The following is a 23,378-nucleotide window of genomic DNA, read 5'->3' as shown; positions in this document are numbered from 1 at the left end:
ATTTTATGTATTAACTGATCATGCCGGAGGGTGGTAAAGGGTTATTTTCGTACAACGTGTTTTGCCATTTTTATTTCACGTGAAAAAGGTTCGTTATTCGCCGTGTTTCGTGAAATCGGTAAAACGATACACGTGAAGGAATTTTTTAATTGTTCGTTCATCGTGAATAGCAATTTTATTTCGCGTTCTTCCGTGCAGATACTCCCTTTTTATTGAGAGAAAGATACAATACATAAAAATGCCAAGAGAAAGTCGATTAAATCTGTCCTGAAATTCAATTGATAATGAGAAGCTTTCACATTTGCCATGCAATAAAAAAGCCCTCAACCATTAGAATGTTTCTTTGATTCGTAAGAAAAAAATATTCAAGAACACCGTTTAGAAGATTTATAAGATACGGTGGTTAGTGCAACATAAAAAGGGTAAAAGGTGATGTTTCTTTGTGAAGCAGTATTTAGCGCTTAGCGTAGGGCGTCGAATATCGATTGACGACAGTCGAACTCATGTCAGGAATGTCGTGATTTGGGCGAGTTGATATCCTTCAAGTTGTTGTAAAATAAGCCTTTCCCCGAAAATTAAATAATATCGATAGTCGGATTACGGACGCGTAAACAATTGGTAGAGCTGTCGACGGCCTCTTATGGAAATTATAAAAGACCGCTTGAAACAAAGATAGAAATAAAGAGCTACGCCATCAGGGCATTATATGCCGGTCGCGCTCTGATATAACTCGATCTTATTCTATTGACCATATGATCAACTAAAAAAAACTGTGTGCACTGCTCAAATACCCCCCCCCTTTCCGCCCGAAAAAAATATTAAAAAAATGCACGCACAGTGGTACCCATTCATTGACACAAGGAATGGATAATTTGGCATTATTAAGGCTACCGCACTAATTTTGTTGCCTCGATTTTTGAACATTTATAACCTTCCAAAGTGTGACAAATATAAAGTGTTCAACTATTTTCAACAAATAAAGTTCAATAACTACACGATGTCATATCAGTAACTTACCGGTAAAACAAAAAAGGGGAAGCTTATAAAATAGATATAAACTAGTCACCAATGTATTCCTTTTTTTATAAATAAATTCCTAATGCTCTCAAATTTCAGATCAAATGTGTTAAAGGGAGCTTGTTTCAATGGATATGTCGTGTACAAGTTGCGATTTTGTACAGGTTATAACATGTACAAAAATATTGTACATGTTATAACTTGTATGATGCAAAAATACAAGTTATAACATGTACAAAAGTACCTCATACATGTTATAACCTGTACAAAATATTGCTTGGTTTTAACTTGTACAAAATCGAAAAATAAGGATATGTTTCTATTATCGCAACAGATGTTATTGACATCAATAATATTTTCATAACTTTTTTATTATTCCTTCATGTTAGAGTGTTTTGTCCTTTTTTGATACAGTTAATGTCCAGGGGTCGGTATTACGAAGCAGTCCTAAGACTTGTCATAAGATACATGTATATCTTAGGACGTGTCTTATGATTCTCTTATGACTATCTATGGACATATCTTTATTTGATGAATTGTAAATGTGAGTGTCCACTTTGAAGGCAATAGTAAAATACTTTCATTCTAGTTGACACTAAAAGACATAAGAGGATAGCCAGGACAGATGTGTCTACAAATAAAATTGGGAATGGAAATGGGGTATGTGTCTAAAAGATAACAACCCGCTCAAGGAGCAGACAACACCCAAAGGACACAAATACATGCTTTCAAAGTAGAGGATATATATTTAAAACATAAAAATGACATTCGCCTAATGAAATAGTCTTATAGTTTATAAAAAAAATTGAGTTATAAATTTACATAAGTCATGCTGAAGGCCAAAAATGTTGAAGAGTAGATCCAAAGATATTTATAATGAAACGTGGTGCAATGAAAACTAAGTCAGCTCTCTCTTGATTTTACAGCGTAAGCATATAAGACATTGTTTTAGTCTTTGCATGCTATGAAACGAGAGGGAGGAGTATTACCCAATATTATTAGGCATCGTTCTTAAAATTTTGGGAAGAATTTAGTTTCATGTACTAGTATCTAATGTAATTGTCATTGAGGAAATGCAAGCTTTTAGTAAATAGTGTCACACTTATTTAAGCCATGATGGACTACATAAAACAGTCAATCACATGAAAGCACATTTTGCCAACATAAGTCATGAAACATATATTTCTGTAACTATGTGATCATTGTCCTCTACAGAAAGAGACACGTTATGGCCTATTTATTGTTGTTGTTCTTTATGCATTGGTGAGTATTAAATGTGTATTTTACTTCATTAATATTTATCTTAAATTTTGTACAAGTTAGAACCATTTTTAAGCAATATTTTGTACAGGTTATAACATGTATGAGGTACTTTTGTACATGTTATAACTTGTATTTTTGCATTATACATGTTATAACATGTACAATATTTTTGTACATGTTATAACCTGTACAAAAACGCAACTTGTACACGACAGATATACAACAATCACCAAAGTTTATAACAAAAACATGTGAAAGTATTGTTGAGTTATTGTCCTAAGTGTTGACGACGAACACGGATAACGGTCCCCCATAATACGTTTCAAAAAGGGGCGTATGAAAACTGACAAAAACATATAACAAACACAGAGCAAATACAGAAAGTTTAAGGAATATAAGAACAACCTAAGCAGGGTCATCCTAACGTTATTCAACAGTTATTAAAGACAACTTTTAATTAAATGAAAGAAAAAAAAAACAGCGTACGAACAGAGATTTTTTTAAATTTGGAAAAGTAATTATTGTTTGTTCATTTGAGATTTATGAACAAAAACTGTCTAGGAATATGCAAAAATGGAAAATTTTACTGAAATTCTTACATATATAGCTACACAAATGCATTTCGAAAAACAACATCAAGACGTAAATCATAGCGAATCTATGATCTAAAACAAAATGTACATATTATAATCATTTATTCGTATAAAATGTACAATAATTGAAATGTCAAGTAATATCACAAAATGGTATGCAAAACAAAAGAATGGCTGTACGTGTTTTGCATAGATGATACACGACGTTTAAGTTTGCATTGGTGGTCTTAAAAGTTTAATATAGTTGCTGAACACTTTTGAAATTGCTGCAATGTTATCAAGGTAAGCTGCTGATGTCTCGTTTGGCGGGAAGACCTTGAGGTTTTGCTTTTTCTTTACTCCTTTGTTCGAACATTAAAATTCTGAAATAAAAAGTAATGCAAAATTCCATAATGAATAATATTAATAAATTGAGAAGTAAGATACTCTCAAAACTCTTTAAGTCTAAGAAAAAACAGACATCCTCATTGGGATTTTTATTTTTCAAAACCGAACCAATAACAATAAGGTGCGTCATTTTAAATATGCCACAAAAACGATGCGTGCGCATGAAAAAATATAACAAAAATATAATAAATAAATACACAGGTACAGCGCTTTCATTGTTGATTTTCGTCTGATTATTTTACAAGAGGAAGGAAAGCACGAATACTCCTTCAGCTCAATGTTATTTCATTTCGATTTTGTTGAAGTCAAAATAATCTTTGAATTTCTTGTGTCATTTGTGTTATTTTTCAGGTCATGCACACAGTATTCCTTAGATGCCATTACAATTTTTTTCTCATTTGGTCTGCTGCAATAAACAAATGTGACTTAAACTAATGCTAATCAAGAATGTCGCTAAAACTCATTGGTTGGATAGGACAGTCTTGAACATATAATGAGTTATCAGTTTCCAATCCGTGTTTTGATCATGAATGTGAGCTTTTGATGAACAAAACAAGAAACACCTTTTCCAATTAAGGAGTGTGTATTTGTGTTTTTGTCTGTACTGTGAATTCATTGTGATTCGTTTGATGCAAATTTTCGTTTATTTTCGTGGTTATAAATGAACCACGAATTCAAATGGTCTACGAAGAACAGTTTGCTATTGACTTGTATGAAGACCATAGTTAAACCACGAAATCAAATATCCAATCTAATTAAAAACCGATCTCTCATCGCTCCTGTTTCTGAAATGTCGCGTGGGAGATCTAACGAAACAGGCTTTGAGGTCACATGTGAGTGAACTAAAAGTTATGAATTTATAAAGATATGCAAATGAGTTGACGACCTATTAAGAAGCCAATCAAAAAAGTTTATGAATTATTTTGACTGACGATTTCGTCGTAAATAAAATGAGTTACATCCCTTTGCCTTACGTTAAACTTCCAAGATCGTGGAAGACTCAATTTCATTGGTCGAAAAAGACACACCTACGAGGTCACTCACATGTGACATCAAAGCGCATTTCGTTAGATCTCCCACGCGACATACAATGTATCAGAAACAGGAGCGATGAGAGATCGGTTTTTAATTAGATTGTCAAATATCCAACATAATACATACATTGTACTTAATTTCTTCTATCCACGAAATTTGGAACCCACGAAAATAAATGAATCCACAGTATTATATAATATTTCCAAATAATGCGCAATACTATATGCATACTTTTATATCAATAAATACTTACATTTTCAGTACTGTTGATTTTTTCCCTAACATCATATTTAAGAACTCCCTGTAATGGATTGTCCCGGAATTATTCGTGTCTACTTCTTGTATCATTTTCTTCACTTCTTTATGCGTTTTCGGCGTTCCAAGTTTTTCTAACATTTGTTTTAATTCCATTTCATCTAAAATAAAGAACGAAATTTAGTTATTTCAATTCTGGTTTTGAAATTTCAGTCTTATTATTTCACATCTTTGAACTAGAACGTTGAAGTGAACAAAATAATTGATTGATTGATTAATTGATTGTATGTGTTTTGCTTTACTTTAAGCGAAAAATGTCATACTCAAGTCAACCCTTGGGTCATCGAATAAGATTTAAGAATTAACATTGCTAAATATCTATGTTCGTGCGTAGAGTTTTGTGAAGTGCTTTCGTTAATCTGTGTTTTCAATGAACGGGTATAAATTTGCCTCTTTTATTTACTTTACTGTTTAAAAATACCCTTTAATAGTTATATTCTTCTCATTTTAAATCTATAAGTATCTTTATAAGATTTTTGACAATTCCGAAAACATTCTTTATAATTTCCTTCATTTTTCTACTTCGTAAAACCACCCTTCCCTATCTGTGTATTACTTTATGCTCACCTATATCACCTGAATTATCTAGATCAAACTCCATAAATTGTGCTGAAACATGAAATTACAGTTAGATATATATATATAATAGAGAACAAACATTAAGTACACTTATATTTCGTCGGTTGGGGACTAATAATAATCGAATTTACGTAAAATGCGAAAAATTACAAATAATTTAAACATGCATGGAAATAAAACGTAAACAATTCAAATCGCAAGAATACAAACAATCGAAAACTAGATCCACTACTAATGACAAGTATATTTGCTTTTGTATAATCAAAACTAAGACTCTTAAAAGGTATCGGGACTAGAAACCTGCAAATACCAGCAATACAGTCAGGTCTCCAAATAAAACCAGATAGAAAACGAGCTACGACACATATACAGTCACAAGGCAGTTTTTAATGTAATTTGTTAACATTAAAACAGCATTTTTTTAACATATTATTCGTATTCGTGGAATTTATTTCTGATATGCATGCAATCATTAGTATTTTTAGTTGTGCCTCACATTCATTGTGATTCGATATTGTATGAGGATTCGGAATTTGTCTGTACTTATTTCGGCTTTGGGTCAGAGTTGAATAATTTTACACAAGAATTTGATTAAAAAAATAGATCCTGCAGACTCTAGACTTCGCTAGAATCATGGATATAGGATCTGCTTGTTCACGTTATATCTCACCTTTATAAGCCACCAGCTGCTGTGGCAGATCTTCAATTTCAGAATAACAATCGTCTGTTTCATATTCCTGGAAAGAATAAACTCGTTGAATTATTTAACATATCTTCCAGGATAAAAATATTATGATGTGGTATGATTGCTTATCAGACAACTATCTATCCAAGTTCAACTGGAGTGAACGTAGGTAACAGTATGGCCTTCACCAATGAGAATAAGGCCGAATAATGTTATCGCGTCTAACAATGTTAGCCTATCATTGTATATATGGTGTGAATGACGAGGGAATTAAATTGAAGAGATTCTGAATCAATCAGACAAGTAAATATAGCCGTCATTACCATCTAAAACATTGAAAGCAAGGCGAAAAGTACCAACGGTACATTCAAACTCATTAGTCGAAAACAAAATAGTCATTTTTCAAGGGTGAAAAAAATTGTGTTTTATGTCATTTGGTGTCTGGTGGAGAGTTTGTTCATTGTTTATCATACCACATCTTCTTATTCTTATATGATAATGCCATGGCCGAAAACAAAAATACAATCAACAGACAAATAATAGTATGCAAAAAGCAATATAGAAAACAAAAGAGTGAGCAACACGAACCCAATCAAAGTCTATAAACTCTGAGGTTGCTGTCTATATAACGTCTTCGTGGAAAACCAAATATGTTATCAAAGCTCCGACATGGAAATAAAATGATATAAGTATTTATTTGGTGAAGTACGTCTTATTCCTTTACTTATTAACGGGTACTATGCCGATTTAAACTGGAAGTCTAGACTATGTGTCCCTCTAATCTCGTAGTTACCTTGGTATACTAGTATACAGTCATAGGACAAAAGTGAGTTCCCATTATTCCCATTAAAAAAATCCTATCATTTCAACTAAAACCAATATTTTTCAAAAAAAATAGTATGATCACTAATAATTTGAAATTACCTTATTTATGTCAGACAGTTCCTCTTCTTGTCGCTTCTTTAAAACACCAAACTTCTTCCCACCTAAACAATAAAAATGAAAAAAATGTAGAGGCTCTAATTTATATTCACTTTAGAGACTACTACAAAACAAGTATTTTGTGGTAGTCTCAGACTAATAATAGTGCATGCAAACTTTCATTGACACAATAAAATAGATTTGCAGTGAAGAGATAGTTTTCTTCTCCGTGTTGAAAGCCATATGGTTACTTTAAGGTATAGAACAGCAATACAAGCGCTGTCCCCTTGATTGTCTGTGTGTTTTTGCTTTATATGCACTGAAGAAGTGTCATGGATAGATACCCCATATCCTTTGTTTTTCTAATCCCGTCGGATATTCATAGGATGATTTTGGAAAGTCTACAGTTTATTGCATTCGCCCTCAACTCGGCCGATTCATAACTCTCATCTGAGAGTAGTGGATTCTACCGAGGATTGTCGAATGCAGTTTATTAATTAGATGGTTTGTATTCCGTAGACGGAACTTTAACCGAAATGTACATTACGTGTTACTATCTACAGTTACAATATATACTGCTCGCTTTTTTATATATAAATTTGACTTCTGATAGAAATATTGGCCCTATACCAGTGCCAATTCAGAAACAGCCAGTTATCAACACTCCTTAAAACCTCCTTGGTAAGATCTTGCCTTGTTATTATGATTAATAACATTAAGGTCGAACAAATTTAAACAGACCCACTAGTACGTACTATGTATATGCTTATTCTTTCACGTCTTGCTGAACCGTTTTTAGTTTTGCGAAAAATCATAGTTTTTTTCTATTATACTGTGAAACAGTTAACCAATAAAATTAATAATTAGGATTTGATGTTATCTTCTTTCAAATATGCCGAGTTTGATTTTTTTAATAATTTCGCGTCCATTTTTAATACCTTTCGAGTTATCGTCCTATAACACGGGTGTCATTCGGTTTATCGAGAGAAATGATCGTGAAAGAATATCTAACGGCGGTCAAGTATTGAGAGACGATCGTGAAAGTTTTGGTAACGGATCGTGAATGACATTTAATGTACATTTTAGTTCAGAATCTTTGAAAAAATCGCTTAATTTTCAAAACGCGGAACAAATCCGAACAAAAAAATATGTCTGTCAAAATGGTTTAACTTCCTCAACCTAACTGTGAAAGAAGATAAAGAAAATATGAAGTACTTTTTGAACAAACACAAAAGGCGCAATGCGTGTCTATGAAATTAATTACAAATAAAACGCTTTTTGTACCTATAATGGTCATATTTCAGAATATCATGATATATTTGAAATTTAATCTTTGGTGTATCTGATAGTACAGTAAAATTTAAGTATGTTCTTCCATTAAAAGCGTTAATTTGTTTATGAAAACCTTGAATTTGTTGAATTTCCATCAAACTTGATCGTGAAAGATCAGGCAACGTATTATTTCGATCGTGAAAGAAAATGCGTGACAAGACTTAATACTAGTAATCAGAAATCAGTATTTCTTTTACCATTTGATAAATCTGCAAGTGGTTGAAGCCTGTAACTATTTTGATAAGGATGAACATTAAAGCTATTATCTTTTTTTTTCTATTCAACACTTTATCTCGAAAGTTAAAAAAACCAAAACTAATAACGTGTCTTAATAAGTGTGAAAGATTCAGCTCTGTGAATCGGTCTAGTGCACTTCAGGCAGACCGACACTAGTTAGCCAATAATATGGATATGCAACGTTTAAACCAAAATGTTATCCATCAAACAAAAAATCATAGCAAAAACAGCACATTTCATGTGTAATTTTGGATTGCACGATAACCAACATTTTGTGCAACAGAACTTTTATAAACAACGCAGATAAGGATTGATTTAACTATATAGTACATACTATAGAATACCAAAGCGCAAATGCTGTTATGTCTTGTTTGCTTTACTTATGATAGTATATTTGTTGAACGTCTATAATATCAAGGGTTTTACTAAAAGTGTCAAATGCGCTTAAGATTGTCAATGTTTCATAAAAAAGGTCAAGGTCAAATGAACCATGCCATACAGATCTCTACAAATATCCCGTACATCAAATAAATGTGTTTCCGATCCTTACAGTGCCTTAGAAACTGACAAATGTAAAAGTTATGCTTGGCCAATTAATTCGGAACATAAGGTCAAAGGTTTATGAACCCTGACCGCCAGCCAGACATAGACATCTTACTATCATTTAATAAATCAAACACAATTGAAGTCATCATGGTGATATAAGAAACATGCAGACAGACATGTACACCATACACGACACACCTTGTCGCTATAGCATACAGGTATATATTTAAAAAGCCTAACAACATAAAACAAACATTGCCGAATGATGCATGATAATGAGTTCAATTTTAGTTGAAACCTTGCACAAGTCGAAAATATACACCTTTCAATCATAACAACAGACAGTTATCCTAAAGCTTAACGAATCCTCGATACGGACTTGACCACTAAAATGAATCTTCATCCATGAAATGAGGCAAATTCAGGGTCAGGTGAATCCTGTCTGACGGACATTTAGTTTATAGGATCCAATATACAAAATATGGGTATCCTATAACTCATGATAAGTGAGTACTTCACATGACAATAAAAAACTTCATCCTACAATCATCCAACTATTTTACAAACAACATGTTCACAAATGCCCAAATAATAATTTTAATATATTTGCGCGTCTGGCGTACAAAATTATAATCCTAGTACCTTTGATAACTATTTACACTACTGGGGCGATGCCATTGCTGGTGGGCGTTTCGTCCCCGAGGGTATCACCAGCCCAGTATTCAACACTTCGGTGTTGACATGAATATCAATAATGTGGTCATTTGACACAAATTTCTTGTTTACAAAACTTTGAATTTTTCGAAAAACTAAGGATTACCATAGTCGTATTTGGTACAACTTTTGGGAATTTTGGATCCTCCATGCTCTTCAACTTTCTACTTGTTTGCCTTAACAAATATTTTGATATTGAAGATGTTGATCTATCTAGCCTTTCTCAATACCAATAAAAAATATCAATTATCATACAATGGAAGAATAATTTGAACGTCTTCGTAGCATCAGATCTTTCACGATCCTTTTCACGATCTTCAAAAATGCGGTACGTGATCTTTCACGATCCAAAAAATCAATTTTGTGTAAATAGTTCTTTATTTACCAAGTTTCAGATTATATTTATACACAATAACTATGAGAACCGTTTAATTAATTTAAGTACAATACCCTTATTCTGATAAACGTAGTTTATCTAGTCGAATTTGTGAAAAAATCGTGTTTGTTTACATTTTTTATGTCATTGCAATGTCGAGAAGCAATCTACCTTTTGTCGTTTTGTAATAACTATGTACTTTTGAAACTAGATATTCTGACATACAGATCATAATGTTGAACCATTTTGACAGACAGTTTTATTTTGTCGTAAATGTGTCTGTGTAATTAATTAAATTAGAATATTTACTAACGTTTCATATGTCTTCTCGATTAAATGTCTTTCACGATCCGTTACCAGAACTTTCACGATCGTCTCTCAATACTTGACCGACGTTAGATATTCTTTCACGATCATTTCTCTCGATAAACCGAATGACACCCGTGTATAAGTTTTTAAAGAAATTTTTTTTGTTTTTATTTTGCATGTTTTGTTACGAGATGATACTGTAACATGCTTTGACAAATAATGACGAAAACAGCTGTTGTTACAAACACAAATAAAATGTCGGGGTGTAACTGATCTATATAGATTGCATTTTTCTAATTTCTAACGTTGTTTTAAATGTCTCGATCATGTTTGCCCCACAAAATAAGAAGGAAATTAAATTTTAGCAAGTAATTTCACGTCTTGAACAAATCAAGATTGAATATATCATTATCATCAATGATAATAAGCATGATAAGACGATATAATTTGGAAAAGGAGGTTATTCTGTTTTTTTCTGCTTTGTATCGATCTGATGGACTGTCTCAGAGTAGGGGAGGGGTGGGGATCCGCACCCGTGGCGGATCCAGAACTTTTCATAAGGGTGGGGGCGCTGACTGACCTAAGGGGGATGCGCGCTCCAGTCATGCTTCAGTGATTCCGTATATAATCAAACAAATTCTTTCCACAAAAGGGGGGTTCGGCCCACCGGGCCCTCCCACACCCTGGATCCGCCTATGCGCACACATATTAACCCCGCCTCATTCTATATACATGTACTATGCCTCTCCCAAGTTAGGAACCTAATATTCAGTAGTATTCGTTTGTTGCTGTATATCATATTTGCTTTTCGTTTCATTGTTTTGTACAATAAATCATGCCGTCAGTTTTCTCGATGATATTGTTTGAAATTCGACAATTCGGCTTTTTATTGCTAACTATGCGGTGTTCTGCTCATTGTTGAATGCCATACGGTGACCTAAAGTAATTTGTTGTTAACTTCGATGTCATTCGGTCTTTGGTGGAGTGTTATCTCATTGGCACTTATATCGTATCTTCTTATTTTTATAACTATAAGGATGACAATTTACAATGATTCATTTATTAATAATGTGTTCTTTTCCTGTTTAACTTAACTTCTTACAGTGTATGTTGATTTTTTTTTTAAGAATTCGTTTTAAATAAAGCCGATTTAGATGAAATAATCACACGTGACCGTATTGTACCTACATCCTCCTAAGGGAAATACGTATTTGATTAATTCGCCTCGGTCAATTTCTGTGTAGTGTATATTTTAAAGAAAATACTTTAATTTCCCTATACAAACATTAAATATGTCACGAAAGGTTTTTACAACAAAGGATGTTGTCCCTATCTAAGAAAGACCGGTGCACTATCACACTAATTGATCTAATAATATCAAAGGCTTTGAATCAAACTCCGTGTAACTCACTTTCATCTAAATTTCTTTCGAAAGATATCGAACCTTTGGACGCAATTGATATTTTTGAACACAGGCAGCTGACATGTCCAGTCAATTGCTTTTTTTATTATCATTTTTTTTTTTTTTTTTTTTTGTAAAACAAGGAATGGTCTGCTTTGTGTTCGTTGTATCTATCTTGATATACCTGAAAGTTTTTGCATCCCACAATAATAAATATGTGCGATGTAAAGACGGGATGACATTTCCAGAACTTTTATTCATATATTTGGTCAACCGGGAGTACACATGTAGTATTACATGTACCAATGTTAAATAATTGAAAGATACATGTTCAGTCACAACACTCGGAACAAACAGCAAGATCATTTTTTGAGTCATGTAAACAATGGTGGACGACCGAAATTTTTAAGAGAAAATTCAAAACTGTAGCAAAATTCTACTGATTTAGGCGCTTAACAGTAAGTTGCATTATTTAAATAAATTGTTATTTTCTAAATCCCATTTACGTGTTTATGAATGATATTCCCGAAAATAAAGTTATATATGTCTAGTTTGATGGCCATTTGTAACATTTTGTGTTTTCCTAAAGTCGTATTTCATTTTAAAACGGGGATTCCTTTACACGAGAACAGGTTTAAAAATTAATTTTTATATAAGTAAATTACGTAATCATATTTGTAAGTGTTTTGTCCTGTTTCAAATGTAATTGTTAAACATATAATATGACATTTTTACACAATTTTGATATAGTATTACAATATAAGCTGACCACGCACTTCCGGTGTAAAGGAATAGGGTAATGTTAGATTAACTTTACTCGTTAATAAAACAAAATGTCATTGTTTTTTTTGACAACAGACAAATATATAATCATACGCGCAAATCTAAATAGTTTGAAAATATTCTATCCCATCCCTTTGCTTTTAAATCTGACACAATCATAGATATGTGTTATAGTATTTCCAGTTAAAACAGGGACAGGTCGTGATTCAAGTTGAGAGCGAGAATCATAACTAAAAAAGTTATATACATTGACGAGTGGAGCGAGTCGAATTTAATTTAATGGCATTATGCTTGAACGATATATTTTCTAGTCAAAGGAGTACGCCTTCTACGCCTCTTGCTTATTTAAAGGATTTTTATTAGAGTGAGTCGCCAAACATAATTGCAACATGACAATCTTTTAAAAAAAAAATCTATTTTACATTGTTAACGGTTTGACCCTCTTTCTTTAATGGCTTTTCCCTTCCTTTTGTCCAAAGGTTTCTTAATACATTGAATACGCGGGGTTTTTTGTTTGTTGATCTGTTGAAAACCGCATGTCGACTCCTCGCCTAGCTCAGTCTAAGTGTGTGTTGTTTGGTAGCCGTGTCGTTAATGTATCCCATAAATGAGGGTCTGGGTGGTTTTTACAGAATAGAAAACTATGAACCAAGAGTACAGAAAAATGAGCCAATAATAAAGTGTACAGAAAAAAATTGGAGATAAATATAAGAGAAAATAATGGGCAAGATAAATAAAGATTGAAGAAAAATAGCTTATAGTAAGCAATTAAAGAATACGGACATAAGGCACCCCCGTCCCATGTCATAACCAGACCCACCTACATTCATAAAGTAAAAATAGCAGAGAAGACATCAAGGAATATAACTGACAAACGTTTGTAAATGGAGATATTGACAACTGTAATTATGTTCACATTTTGATAACATATTGACAACATTTTGATGTCTTATTTACAGTTTTACGATGACTTTTGACAACATACATGTACATGTATTCATACCTCATACTTGACGTATATCAATATTTAAACAAAATACATATTTATACCTGCGCAGAATAAAAATATATTGACAGTACATACAATTGTCCTTGTGATCAATTTATCGCAAATTAGTGTTTTCCTCCTTTCAAACTTGTCAAAAAGCTGATAGATTTACATGTTAGAAATATACATAATATTTATCCATGTGACAAATAATGATTACAATGCCTGTAATAGCTGTTTAAATGATAACAGAATAACAGAAAGTATTAGTTTTAAAGATAGTAATCTTTATTATGTCGACAGTTAAAAAGGGGGGGGGGGGTTAATATTTTCAATTTTTATACCATTTTTATCATTAGTTATATTTTTTGCCTATATCTGTATTCCTTATATATATCAGCAGCCTATTATTCTCTATTCTTTTTTCTTTTACTAGCCTATAACCCTTTTCTTCCTTTTTTATTTGTCATTCATTCTGCAATTTTTTCCCATTTAATATTCATCCCTCTTTAAAGAAAAAAATGAAGAACATTTTCCTCTACGTCTTCTTCTCAATCTTTTTTTTTTTGTTCTCTTTTTTATAAGTTATTCAATATTGGCAATTCTTATTCGTCCATTGATTTTGTAGCACAGTCCTTTTAGTTCGACACTTACATGCATTCAACGGTAAGAGTATCTCGCACTTACGGTCGCAGAGTGAACACAGTACATTACACCGATAGGAATCTAATAATTATGGACACTTCCTTTCAAATTATATAGTTTCACTTTAATGTTAATAGAAAAGTTAGTGTGTCGCCTATATGAACTTTCAAGTAATATACATTTATGGAATGAATTCAGTGTTCAGTTTCAGTCGAGGTGGTGCGTCATGTGGCTGGGGGAATGGGAGGAATGGAGTTGTTGAAAAGCTTTGTCCTTCATGCAGATTGCAGATCTAATTGTGACGCTATTAAATCAACACATAAATGTAATATACAAATTGCGGTCAGTACATTCCCCCTTTTTGACGACCTATCTGATAATTATTTTCGTCTCGTGGACATGCAAACAGCATTAAGTCTATCTTTTTAATTTAAACAGTTTATTGATCATTTTTGAATAATCTGCATTATTGTGGAAAATAAAAGAATTCTTTATGTATTCATCATTTTAGACTGATTCATCTGTGATTCAAAAATATCGATACATCGATTGAAGTATGTTCTAATTAAAAAAAAAGGGGGGGGGGCGTCCTTGAGAAGAATTAAGAACATGCACAAATCACAGAAAGAAATGAATTTGATGAACTATTTTGTTTCGTAATACATTACTAGTATATACAAATCATGTTTTAACATCCGTACAATCACAGTTACAGATGAGTGAAAAACTACAACATAACACATGTAAATTTTCAAAAGAGGGGGGCGTCCTTGAGAAGAATTAAGAACATGCACAAATCAAAGCAAGAAATGAATTTGATGACCTATTTTGTTTCTTAATACATTATATACAAATCATGTTTTAACATCCGTACAATCACAGTTACAGATGAGTGAAAAACTACAACATAACACGTGAAAATTTTCTTGTAAAACGAAATTCAGGTCACTACCAAATGTCTGCGAGGGTTTTTTGCAATTAGTTTAAAAACAGATAACGTTACTTTTACACTAAATGTATGTGAAGGAATGTGAAATTTACAAACATAATTTATTGGTACAAATTATTTAAATGCAGTGTGTGTTCGTTTTGGTGATAATCGCATTGGCTTAAAATTAACAAAAAATAGCATCACATGCAGTGACTATGCACTGTTTATATTATGCGACTTAATATATTGTCAGTATATTATCCCCAAGTTAAATCATCACTCTAACCCACATTACATGATTATACATACGTAAAATGTAAGTGGTCCGGGAAGTGATGATATTTCACGCTATCATGTATCATATATGCGCATTTGCAATTAATAATTACAGTATGTAAGTTCATACATGTAAGCCGCTAGTTTTCTAATAAACCATGTATGTGTATAAATGTAATTTGTATAATGTTTAGGACATACTCATTTGACTATTTTCATTGATACATACGTTTATAAACGAACCATAATTACATTTCGTTTACTTTTATCATATGTCATCTATAATTTGTTTATAGCGAAACACATGATAGCTAGTTTACAATACTAAGTCGTATACACTTTATTAGATAATTTTATTCATTATATTTTAGTTGTCGTTTGTCATGCTAAACTGACTTAACGTATTTTGTATAAAATCATAAATTTTCTTACCCTGTTTATCTGCAAGATCTAAATTTCCATTCGTAGTTGACATCTTTTCCTGTGATGTTGTTTAATGTGTATCAATGATGAAACGTACAACTTCCTAGTCCCATTGTCACGTGATATGACCTTAAGACGATTTCACGCATACGTGGTTACTAAAACATTTATTTTGATATATAACGGACAATAATAAAATCTTCCGGATTAATTTCCATTTCAAACTATCAAGGTGACTTCCTTCTGTGTAATTTTAATAAAATCGGTTTAGAAAATAACTAAGGAAGTCATCGCTACTGAATATAAATGTACATCGTATGTATCGATCGATTGGAAACTTTTTAATTGCAAAATCTTGACACATTGATTGTTCCCTTTATAATAACTGCCACTAACATATTTCTTTAATATCTTTCCATTGAATCTAATTTCTCCTTAATATCTAGCTCTCTCAATATATTCGCTAGCATAAAAATACAATTAGTCTTTTACTAATTATTAAATAATTTATTTTGTGATATATTTATTATTTATGTTTGGATGCTGAGAAAAGATGCAGATTAAAACAGGACCATACATTGAAACATTTAAAAAAGTCAAGCATATTTTTTTTTTTATAGTTTAAACAATGAAAGCATGTACGTTATTGTAAAACATTTCAGGGGCGGATCCAGACATTTTTAAAAGTGAGGTTCCCAACCCAGGAGATATGTTCCAATTCAAATGCGTAGATTGTCAAAAAAATGGGGTTCCCAACCCAGGAGATATGTCCGAATTCAAATGCGTAGATTGTCAAAAAATGGGGTTCCCAACCCAGGAGATATGTTCCAATTCAAATGCGTAGATTGTCAAAAAATGGGGTTCCCAACCCAGGAGATATGTTCCAATTCAAATGCGTAGATTGTCAAAAAATGGGGTTCCCAACCCAGGAGATATGTTCCAATTCAAATGCGTAGATTGTCAAAAAATGGGGTTCCCAACCCAGGAGATATGTTCCAATTCAAATGCGTAGATTGTCAAAAAATATGGTTCCCAACCCAGGAGATATGTTCCAATTCAAATGCGTAGATTGTCAAAAAATGGGGTTCCCAACCCAGGAGAAATGATCCAATTCAAATGCGTAGATTGTCAAAAAATGGGGTTCCCAACCCAGGAGATATGTTCCAATTCAAATGCGTAGTTTGTCAAAAAATGGGGTTCCCAACCCAGGAGATATGTTCCAATTCAAATGCGTAGATTGTCAATAAATGGGTTTCCAACCCCCGGACCACCTCCATTGGATTCGTCACTTCATTAAGAAACAAAATGTACGAATCATGTGCCATTTACGTTGAATTATTTATAAGAAAGACTGAAAAGTCATTAGGCATTATGAGAAAGAAAATGGTAGAAAAAGAAAAACAGGAATAAACAAAGATTTAGAGGTAAATTTACTGTAAAAGAATAAAAAACCATCTGTATAAAAGGTAGGAGATGAAAAGGGTGTGACAATCGACGCTCAAAGCGTCAAGGAAAACAAACAACTGGTCTAAATCCATTTTGAACCCCGATAATTGAAAAATTATAAATCATTTTAAAAAACTTAATCTTATTTGATAAATTGATAAAAAAAAAATATCACTTACATAATCCTGACTAATTACTGTTTGTTGGCCTACAAATTAGTTTTGTTTGTTTTTCTCGTTGAGTTGTCGTTTCAATAGAATATTGTTAAAGACGGTTCGTTTTCAAATATATGTGCATTGTTTGTTTTTGTTGTTTGGTCAGTTCTGTTTCAATAGAACATTGTTGAAGACGGTTTGTTGTCTTATACATGCTATAGATGTGTATTGTTTGTTTCTGTCGTTGGGTTTTAGTTTCGGTAGAATATGGTTGAAGACGGTTTGCTTTCCTATACATGCTATAGATGTGTATTGTTTGTTTTTGTCGTGGGGTTGGTGTTTCGGTAGAATATTGTTGAAGACGGTTTGCTTTCCAATACATGCTATAGATGTGTATTGTTTGTTTTTGTTGTGGGGTTGGTGTTTCGGTAGAATATTGTTGAAGACGGTTTGCTTTCCTATATATGCTATAGATGTGTATTGTTTGTTTTTATCGTTGGGTTGGTGTTTCAATAGGATATTGTTGAAGACGGTTTGCTTTCCTATATATGCTGTAGATGTGTATTGTTTGTTTTTGTCGTTTGGTTGGTGTTTCTGTAGAATATTGACGAAGACGGTTTGCTTTCCTATACATGCTATAGATGTGTATTGTTTGTTTTTATCGTTGGGTTGGTGTTTCAACAGAATATTGACGAAGACGGTTTGCTTTCCTATATATGCTATAGATGTGTATTGTTTGTTTTTGTCGTTTGGTTGGTGTTTCTGTAGAATTTGACGAAGACGGTTTGCTTTCCTATACATGCTATAGATGTGTATTGTTTGTTTTTGTTGTGGGGTTGGTGTTTCTGTAGAATATTGACGAAGACGGTTTGCTTTCCTATACATGCTATAGATGTGTATTGTTTGTTTTTGTTGTGGGGTTGGTGTTTCTGTAGAATATTGACGAAGACGGTTTGCTTTCCTATATGCTATAGATGTGTATTGTTTGTTTTTGTCGTGGGGTTGGTGTTTCAATAGAATATTGTCGAAGACGGTTTGTTGTCCTATAAATTTAATGTGTATAATTTTTCGTATTTGTTGCTGTCCATTGACGTATACTTTCACAGCTCATTGATAAACATATTTAGTATTATTAAATAAAGCGCTTCTGTTTTAACAAGGTCATTTTTTATGCAGTGACAGTTATCTGTAAAATTAACTATTTATATATTGTTCACCTACATATACATGATATACTTAGCTTCACATCGATTGTAGAATGATGTCTTCAGTTTTATCTGCATTAAATATACAGACATTTCTGATTTGAATAATAGTTTTACTTATTGTTTATAAGGTTCGTCGAAGATGGAAATATAAATTACCACCAGGGCCGTTCGCCTGGCCTCTGATTGGGAATTATGAAGGTAGGTATGTTTTTACACAAGGACTATATTATACATAAGAAACTTTCTCCGATCGGAATTTGATATAGACTATAACCAGGTAATTTAATTAGGACAATGTATCTTTATGTCATACTTTTGATGAATGTGTCAGCGAGTGTGTTTAGCTTGGGTCGGCATTTTCGATCTCCAAGTCACAATGGAAGAGCGTATATAAATGAAGACTTTCATGACTTTACTCATCAAAATAAAACTATGCCTTTACAGAAATGCCTTCCTTCTCAACTTGTTAGCGACTAGCACAGTTTTAATTAACCCAAACGTGGTGGAAATTGATTTTGGAGTTACTTCCCCTGTTTTAGCTTATTACAAATTTGTGCTCTAAAAATATTATCTAGTATCAAAAAAAGGAATAAATTACCAATTGAATATATAATAACATAATAATGTAACCTTAAAGATATTAACTGTCTTTGAACATATTAAAAAATATATATTGCAATTTCTACTTGATAATTATACTTTTAGCAATCCATGTTCTAAACATTGTTAAATTAGTAATGCTCTCAGTTTCAATGTTTCATGTTTTAAATGCTATAATTGATAATGGGTAGTGAAGTTAAACTCTAAAAACATAATATGTTGATGAAGATGTACTATATCATTCATAACTACACAAACAATGAAATAAAGACTATAGTTGAAAAGCATCTTTATTTAAAAAAAAACAACATATACAGTAAAAAAAAAAGAGATTCGTTAACTCGTGATACACACAGAAACGTAGACAAAAAAAATGAGAAGTGCCTTTTCTTATCATAAAAAGTGCCCTGCCCTTCACTGGCACCCTGCCCCTTTTGATTTCTAGCTAGAGCACTATTAGTTATTATAACAAATGGATGTTTTTAACAACCTTGACTGGCTATACAGCCTTTACACGGTCGGGTATAGTTATCCAATTACTAGTAGTACAGTTTATATACGCTATCCGTGTAAACGTATATTTGTTTCGCCAAGAACGAAAACCTTTTTAAACTTTTAGAGTTTAATGTTCGAATATTTTATTTACATTAACTATCATTAAAATACACATGGAGATGTGGAAGTGTGGAATACACATAAATAAGAAAGCAACCGAATTTTGAAAGAAATCCTCTATATCAATTTTGGTTTGCCAAGTTATATTTGATTGTCTTTGCATGGTTGACCTTTTTCACTTTTTCACCAGATTTTTTTCTCGACTTATAAAAGTTAATTTGAAAAAGGAATAATGTTTATGATCAATAAAGCAATATTGCACATGTTTTACAAATTTTGAAAATATTTTCTTTAGTGATTTTTTTGTTTACGTTTGAACTTAATTTATTTATTTTTATTCAGTCATGAAAGCTAAATTTCTTCACGAAATATGTTCAAAATACACGAAGATATATGGACCTGTTTTCACAATAAAACTTGGTAAGTAAGAAGACACTGTAGTTACATCTAGTTAATGAAATAAAAGCGACCAGACAAACAAGAGTTTTGAAAGAATCAGATGTTCATTGGTCAACTTCAAACAAGAGTTTTGATAGAATCAGATGTTCATTGGTCAACTTCAAACAAGAGTTTTGATAGAATCAGATGTTCATTGGTCAACTTCAAACAAGAGTTCTTGTAGAATCAGATGTCCATTGGTCAACTTCAAACAAGAGTTCTGGTAGAATCAGATGTTCATTGGTCAACTTCAAACAAGAGTTTTGATAGAATCAGATGTTCATTGGTCAACTTCAAACAAGAGTTCTGGTAGAATCAGATGTTCATTGGTCAACTTCAAACAAGAGTTCTGGTAGAATCAGATGTTCATTGGTCAACTTCAATCAAGAGTTCTGGTAGAATCAGATGTTCATTGGTCAACTTCAAACAAGAGTTTTGATAGAATCAGATGTTCATTGGTCAACTTCAAACAAGAGTTCTGGTAGAATCAGATGTTCATTGGTCAACTTCAAACAAGAGTTCTGGTAGAATCAGATGTTCATTGGTCAACTTCAATCAAGAGTTCTGGTAAAATCAGATGTTCATTGGTCAACTTCAAACAAGAGTTCTGATAGAATCAGATGTTCATTGGTCAACTTCAAACCAGAGTTCTGGTAGAATCAGATGTTCATGGTCAACTTCAAACAAGAGTTCTGGTAGAATCAGATGTTCATTGGTCAACTTCAAACAAGAGTTCTTGTAGAATTAGATGTTCATGGTCAACTTCAAACAAGAGTTCTGGTAGAATTAGATGTTCATGGTCAACTTCAAACAAGAGTTCTGGTAGAATCAGATGTTCATTGGTCAACTTCAAACAAGAGTTCTGGTAGAATCAGATGTTCATGGTCAACTTCAAACAAGAGTTCTGGTAGAATCAGATGTTCATGGTCAACTTCAAACAAGAGTTCTGGTAGAATCAGATGTTCATTGGTCAACTTCAAACAAGAGTTCTTGTAGAATTAGATGTTCATGGTCAACTTCAAACAAGAGTTCTGGTAGAATTAGATGTTCATGGTCAACTTCAAACAAGAGTTCTGGTAGAATCAGATGTTCATGGTCAACTTCAAACAAGAGTTCTTGTAGAATCAAATGTTCATTGGTCAACTTCAAACAAGAGTTCTGGTAGAATCAGATGTTCATTGGTCAACTTCAAACAAGAGTTCTGGTAGAATCAGATGTTCATGGTCAACTTCAAACAAGAGTTCTGGTAGAATTAGATGTTCATGGTCAACTTCAAACAAGAGTTCTGGTAGAATCAGATGTTCATTGGTCAACTTCAAACAAGAGTTCTGGTAGAATTAGATGTTCATGGTCAACTTCAAACAAGAGTTCTGGTAGAATTAGATGTTCATGGTCAACTTCAAACAAGAGTTCTGGTAGAATCAGATGTTCATTGGTCAACTTCAAACAAGAGTTCTGGTAGAATCAGATGTTCATGGTCAACTTCAAACAAGAGTTCTGGTAGAATTAGATGTTCATGGTCAACTTCAAACAAGAGTTCTGGTAGAATCAGATGTTCATTGGTCAACTTCAAACAAGAGTTCTGGTAGAATCAGATGTTCATTGGTCAACTTCAAACAAGAGTTCTGGTAGAATCAGATGTTCATGGTCAACTTCAAACAAGAGTTCTTGTAGAATCAAATGTTCATGGTCAATTTCAAACAAGAGTTCTGGTAGATGAAATTGGTCAAATTTCAACAAAAACACTAAATCGTTTCAGGTATTTGCGACCCAAAGCACTGTAAAACAAATCCAAAATTATTGCAAACGTTTAAACTAAGTATGTTTTTGGGTTTTTGCTCATTGTTGAAGAACGTACGGTGACCTTAAGCAGTAAACTTCCATGTCTAATTGCCATCGGTGAACTTATCTCATTGGCTTTTATACCACAATCGTCATATATTGAAATATGAAATTTATTTGAGTAGCTGTAAGTTATTATTTATGAATATGTACGTAACTCACTCCGTTTACGGATCACCCCTCGAGAGCTGCAAGCGTAAAGTGGAATTCATGTACATTTATATTTGTTTACAGGACCCTTTCAGATGGTTGTTCTAAATGATATCAACAGCGTCACAGAGGCATTGGTTAAGAGGAAAGCTGACTTTGCCAATAGACCATTTATAAAATCAGGTAAGCATAAACTAATTGCAGGTTATAACCTTGAAATGAATTAAAATAGAGCAGACCAAATATGAAGTAAAACCCTACAGCACTTTTAGCAATTCTAGATAAAAATCATAATGGCTTATTTTTGTCAAATCAGTAACATGAATCAAAATCTGTTGAGCATGTAAGTACTTAGTAACACAGGCATTTGTCTCAGAAAAAAATTCTTTATATAAGCCTTATAACATGTTATATTATTGTATATATATAGAGGGGGAAAATCTGAGACAAGTGCCAGTGCTTAGTAAACATAAATTCCGCCTGCGAAATTTTCCTATTACAGAGTTGTTTGCTTATTTCAGGGTAATACATTACCGCTAAGCTAATGAAATGATAATTGACAGAGAGAGCGTACATGTATTAATATTCTCTTAATTTGTCGGAGAATACTGAGGGGCCTCGTTGGCCGAGTGGTCAAGAGAAAAAAGTACTTACTACTGTAATCACTAGTCAGTTAACGCTGAAGCTGTGTCCGCTCGTGCTGGTACACTGGACTCTAATGTTAATCGACTAGGGATGTCAGTTTTCCTATCGAAAGTCGATGGTTTCCCCCGGGTACTCCGGCTTCATCCACCAAGTAAATTTTTGGTGTTTAAGGTGGTATCCAACACTTTCACTAAAATCAATTTGGTTCGTTTAATTTTTATAAAATTTAGTCAAAGTATTTACTTTGATCCTTTAACAAAAATATATAAATTTCAAAATGTTCAACCAACCGTTTTGTCAGAAAAATTAAACTGGTTATATAGCAGTTTGACAAACACCAATTTTGATCATTGAGAAGCTTAATTTTCCATTTACAACACAACGTAATTAAAACGTTTAGCTGACTTTACAGAGTTATCTCTCTGTAGTGTTAGGTACCAACTTAATAGTGGCGTTAAACACCAAAAATCATGTATATTTTTTTTCCTTTCAATTTTTACATGCACATGCAGTTGACGTGTT

General features: G+C 32.7%; 1 protein-coding gene across 1 annotated transcript; it reads right to left on the bottom strand.

Annotated features, from left to right (window-relative positions):
* Positions 1-2,966: 2,966 nt before the first annotated feature.
* LOC139491991 (allograft inflammatory factor 1-like) lies at positions 2,967-16,796 on the bottom strand. Its single transcript, XM_071280002.1, has 6 exons — positions 15,767-16,796; positions 6,799-6,860; positions 5,860-5,926; positions 5,178-5,219; positions 4,549-4,711; positions 2,967-3,235 (listed from the first exon to the last, which is right to left on the bottom strand). The coding sequence occupies exons 1-6, from the start codon at positions 15,807-15,809 to the stop codon at positions 3,151-3,153; spliced, it is 462 nt and encodes a 153-aa protein (XP_071136103.1). The 5' UTR covers positions 15,810-16,796; the 3' UTR covers positions 2,967-3,150.
* Between the last annotated feature and the right edge of the window lie 6,582 nt (positions 16,797-23,378).

The sequence above is a fragment of the Mytilus edulis genome, chromosome 10 (assembly GCF_963676685.1).
Source record: "Mytilus edulis chromosome 10, xbMytEdul2.2, whole genome shotgun sequence".
Lineage (NCBI taxonomy): Eukaryota > Metazoa > Mollusca > Bivalvia > Mytilida > Mytilidae > Mytilus > Mytilus edulis.
This window is presented reverse-complemented; position numbering and strand designations above follow the sequence as displayed.

Bases quoted from the DNA above. Each gene is read 5' to 3' on its own strand.
- LOC139491991 (XM_071280002.1), bottom strand. From the start codon at position 15,809: ATGTCAACTACGAATGGAAATTTAGATCTTGCAGATAAACAGG. The intron at 6,861-15,766 runs GTAAGAAAATTT...TTTATTGTTTAG, and splicing joins AGATCTTGCAGATAAACAGG to GTGGGAAGAAGTTTGGTGTT. The intron at 4,712-5,177 runs GTGAGCATAAAG...TCTTTATTTTAG, and splicing joins AGATAATTCAGGTGATATAG to ATGAAATGGAATTAAAACAA.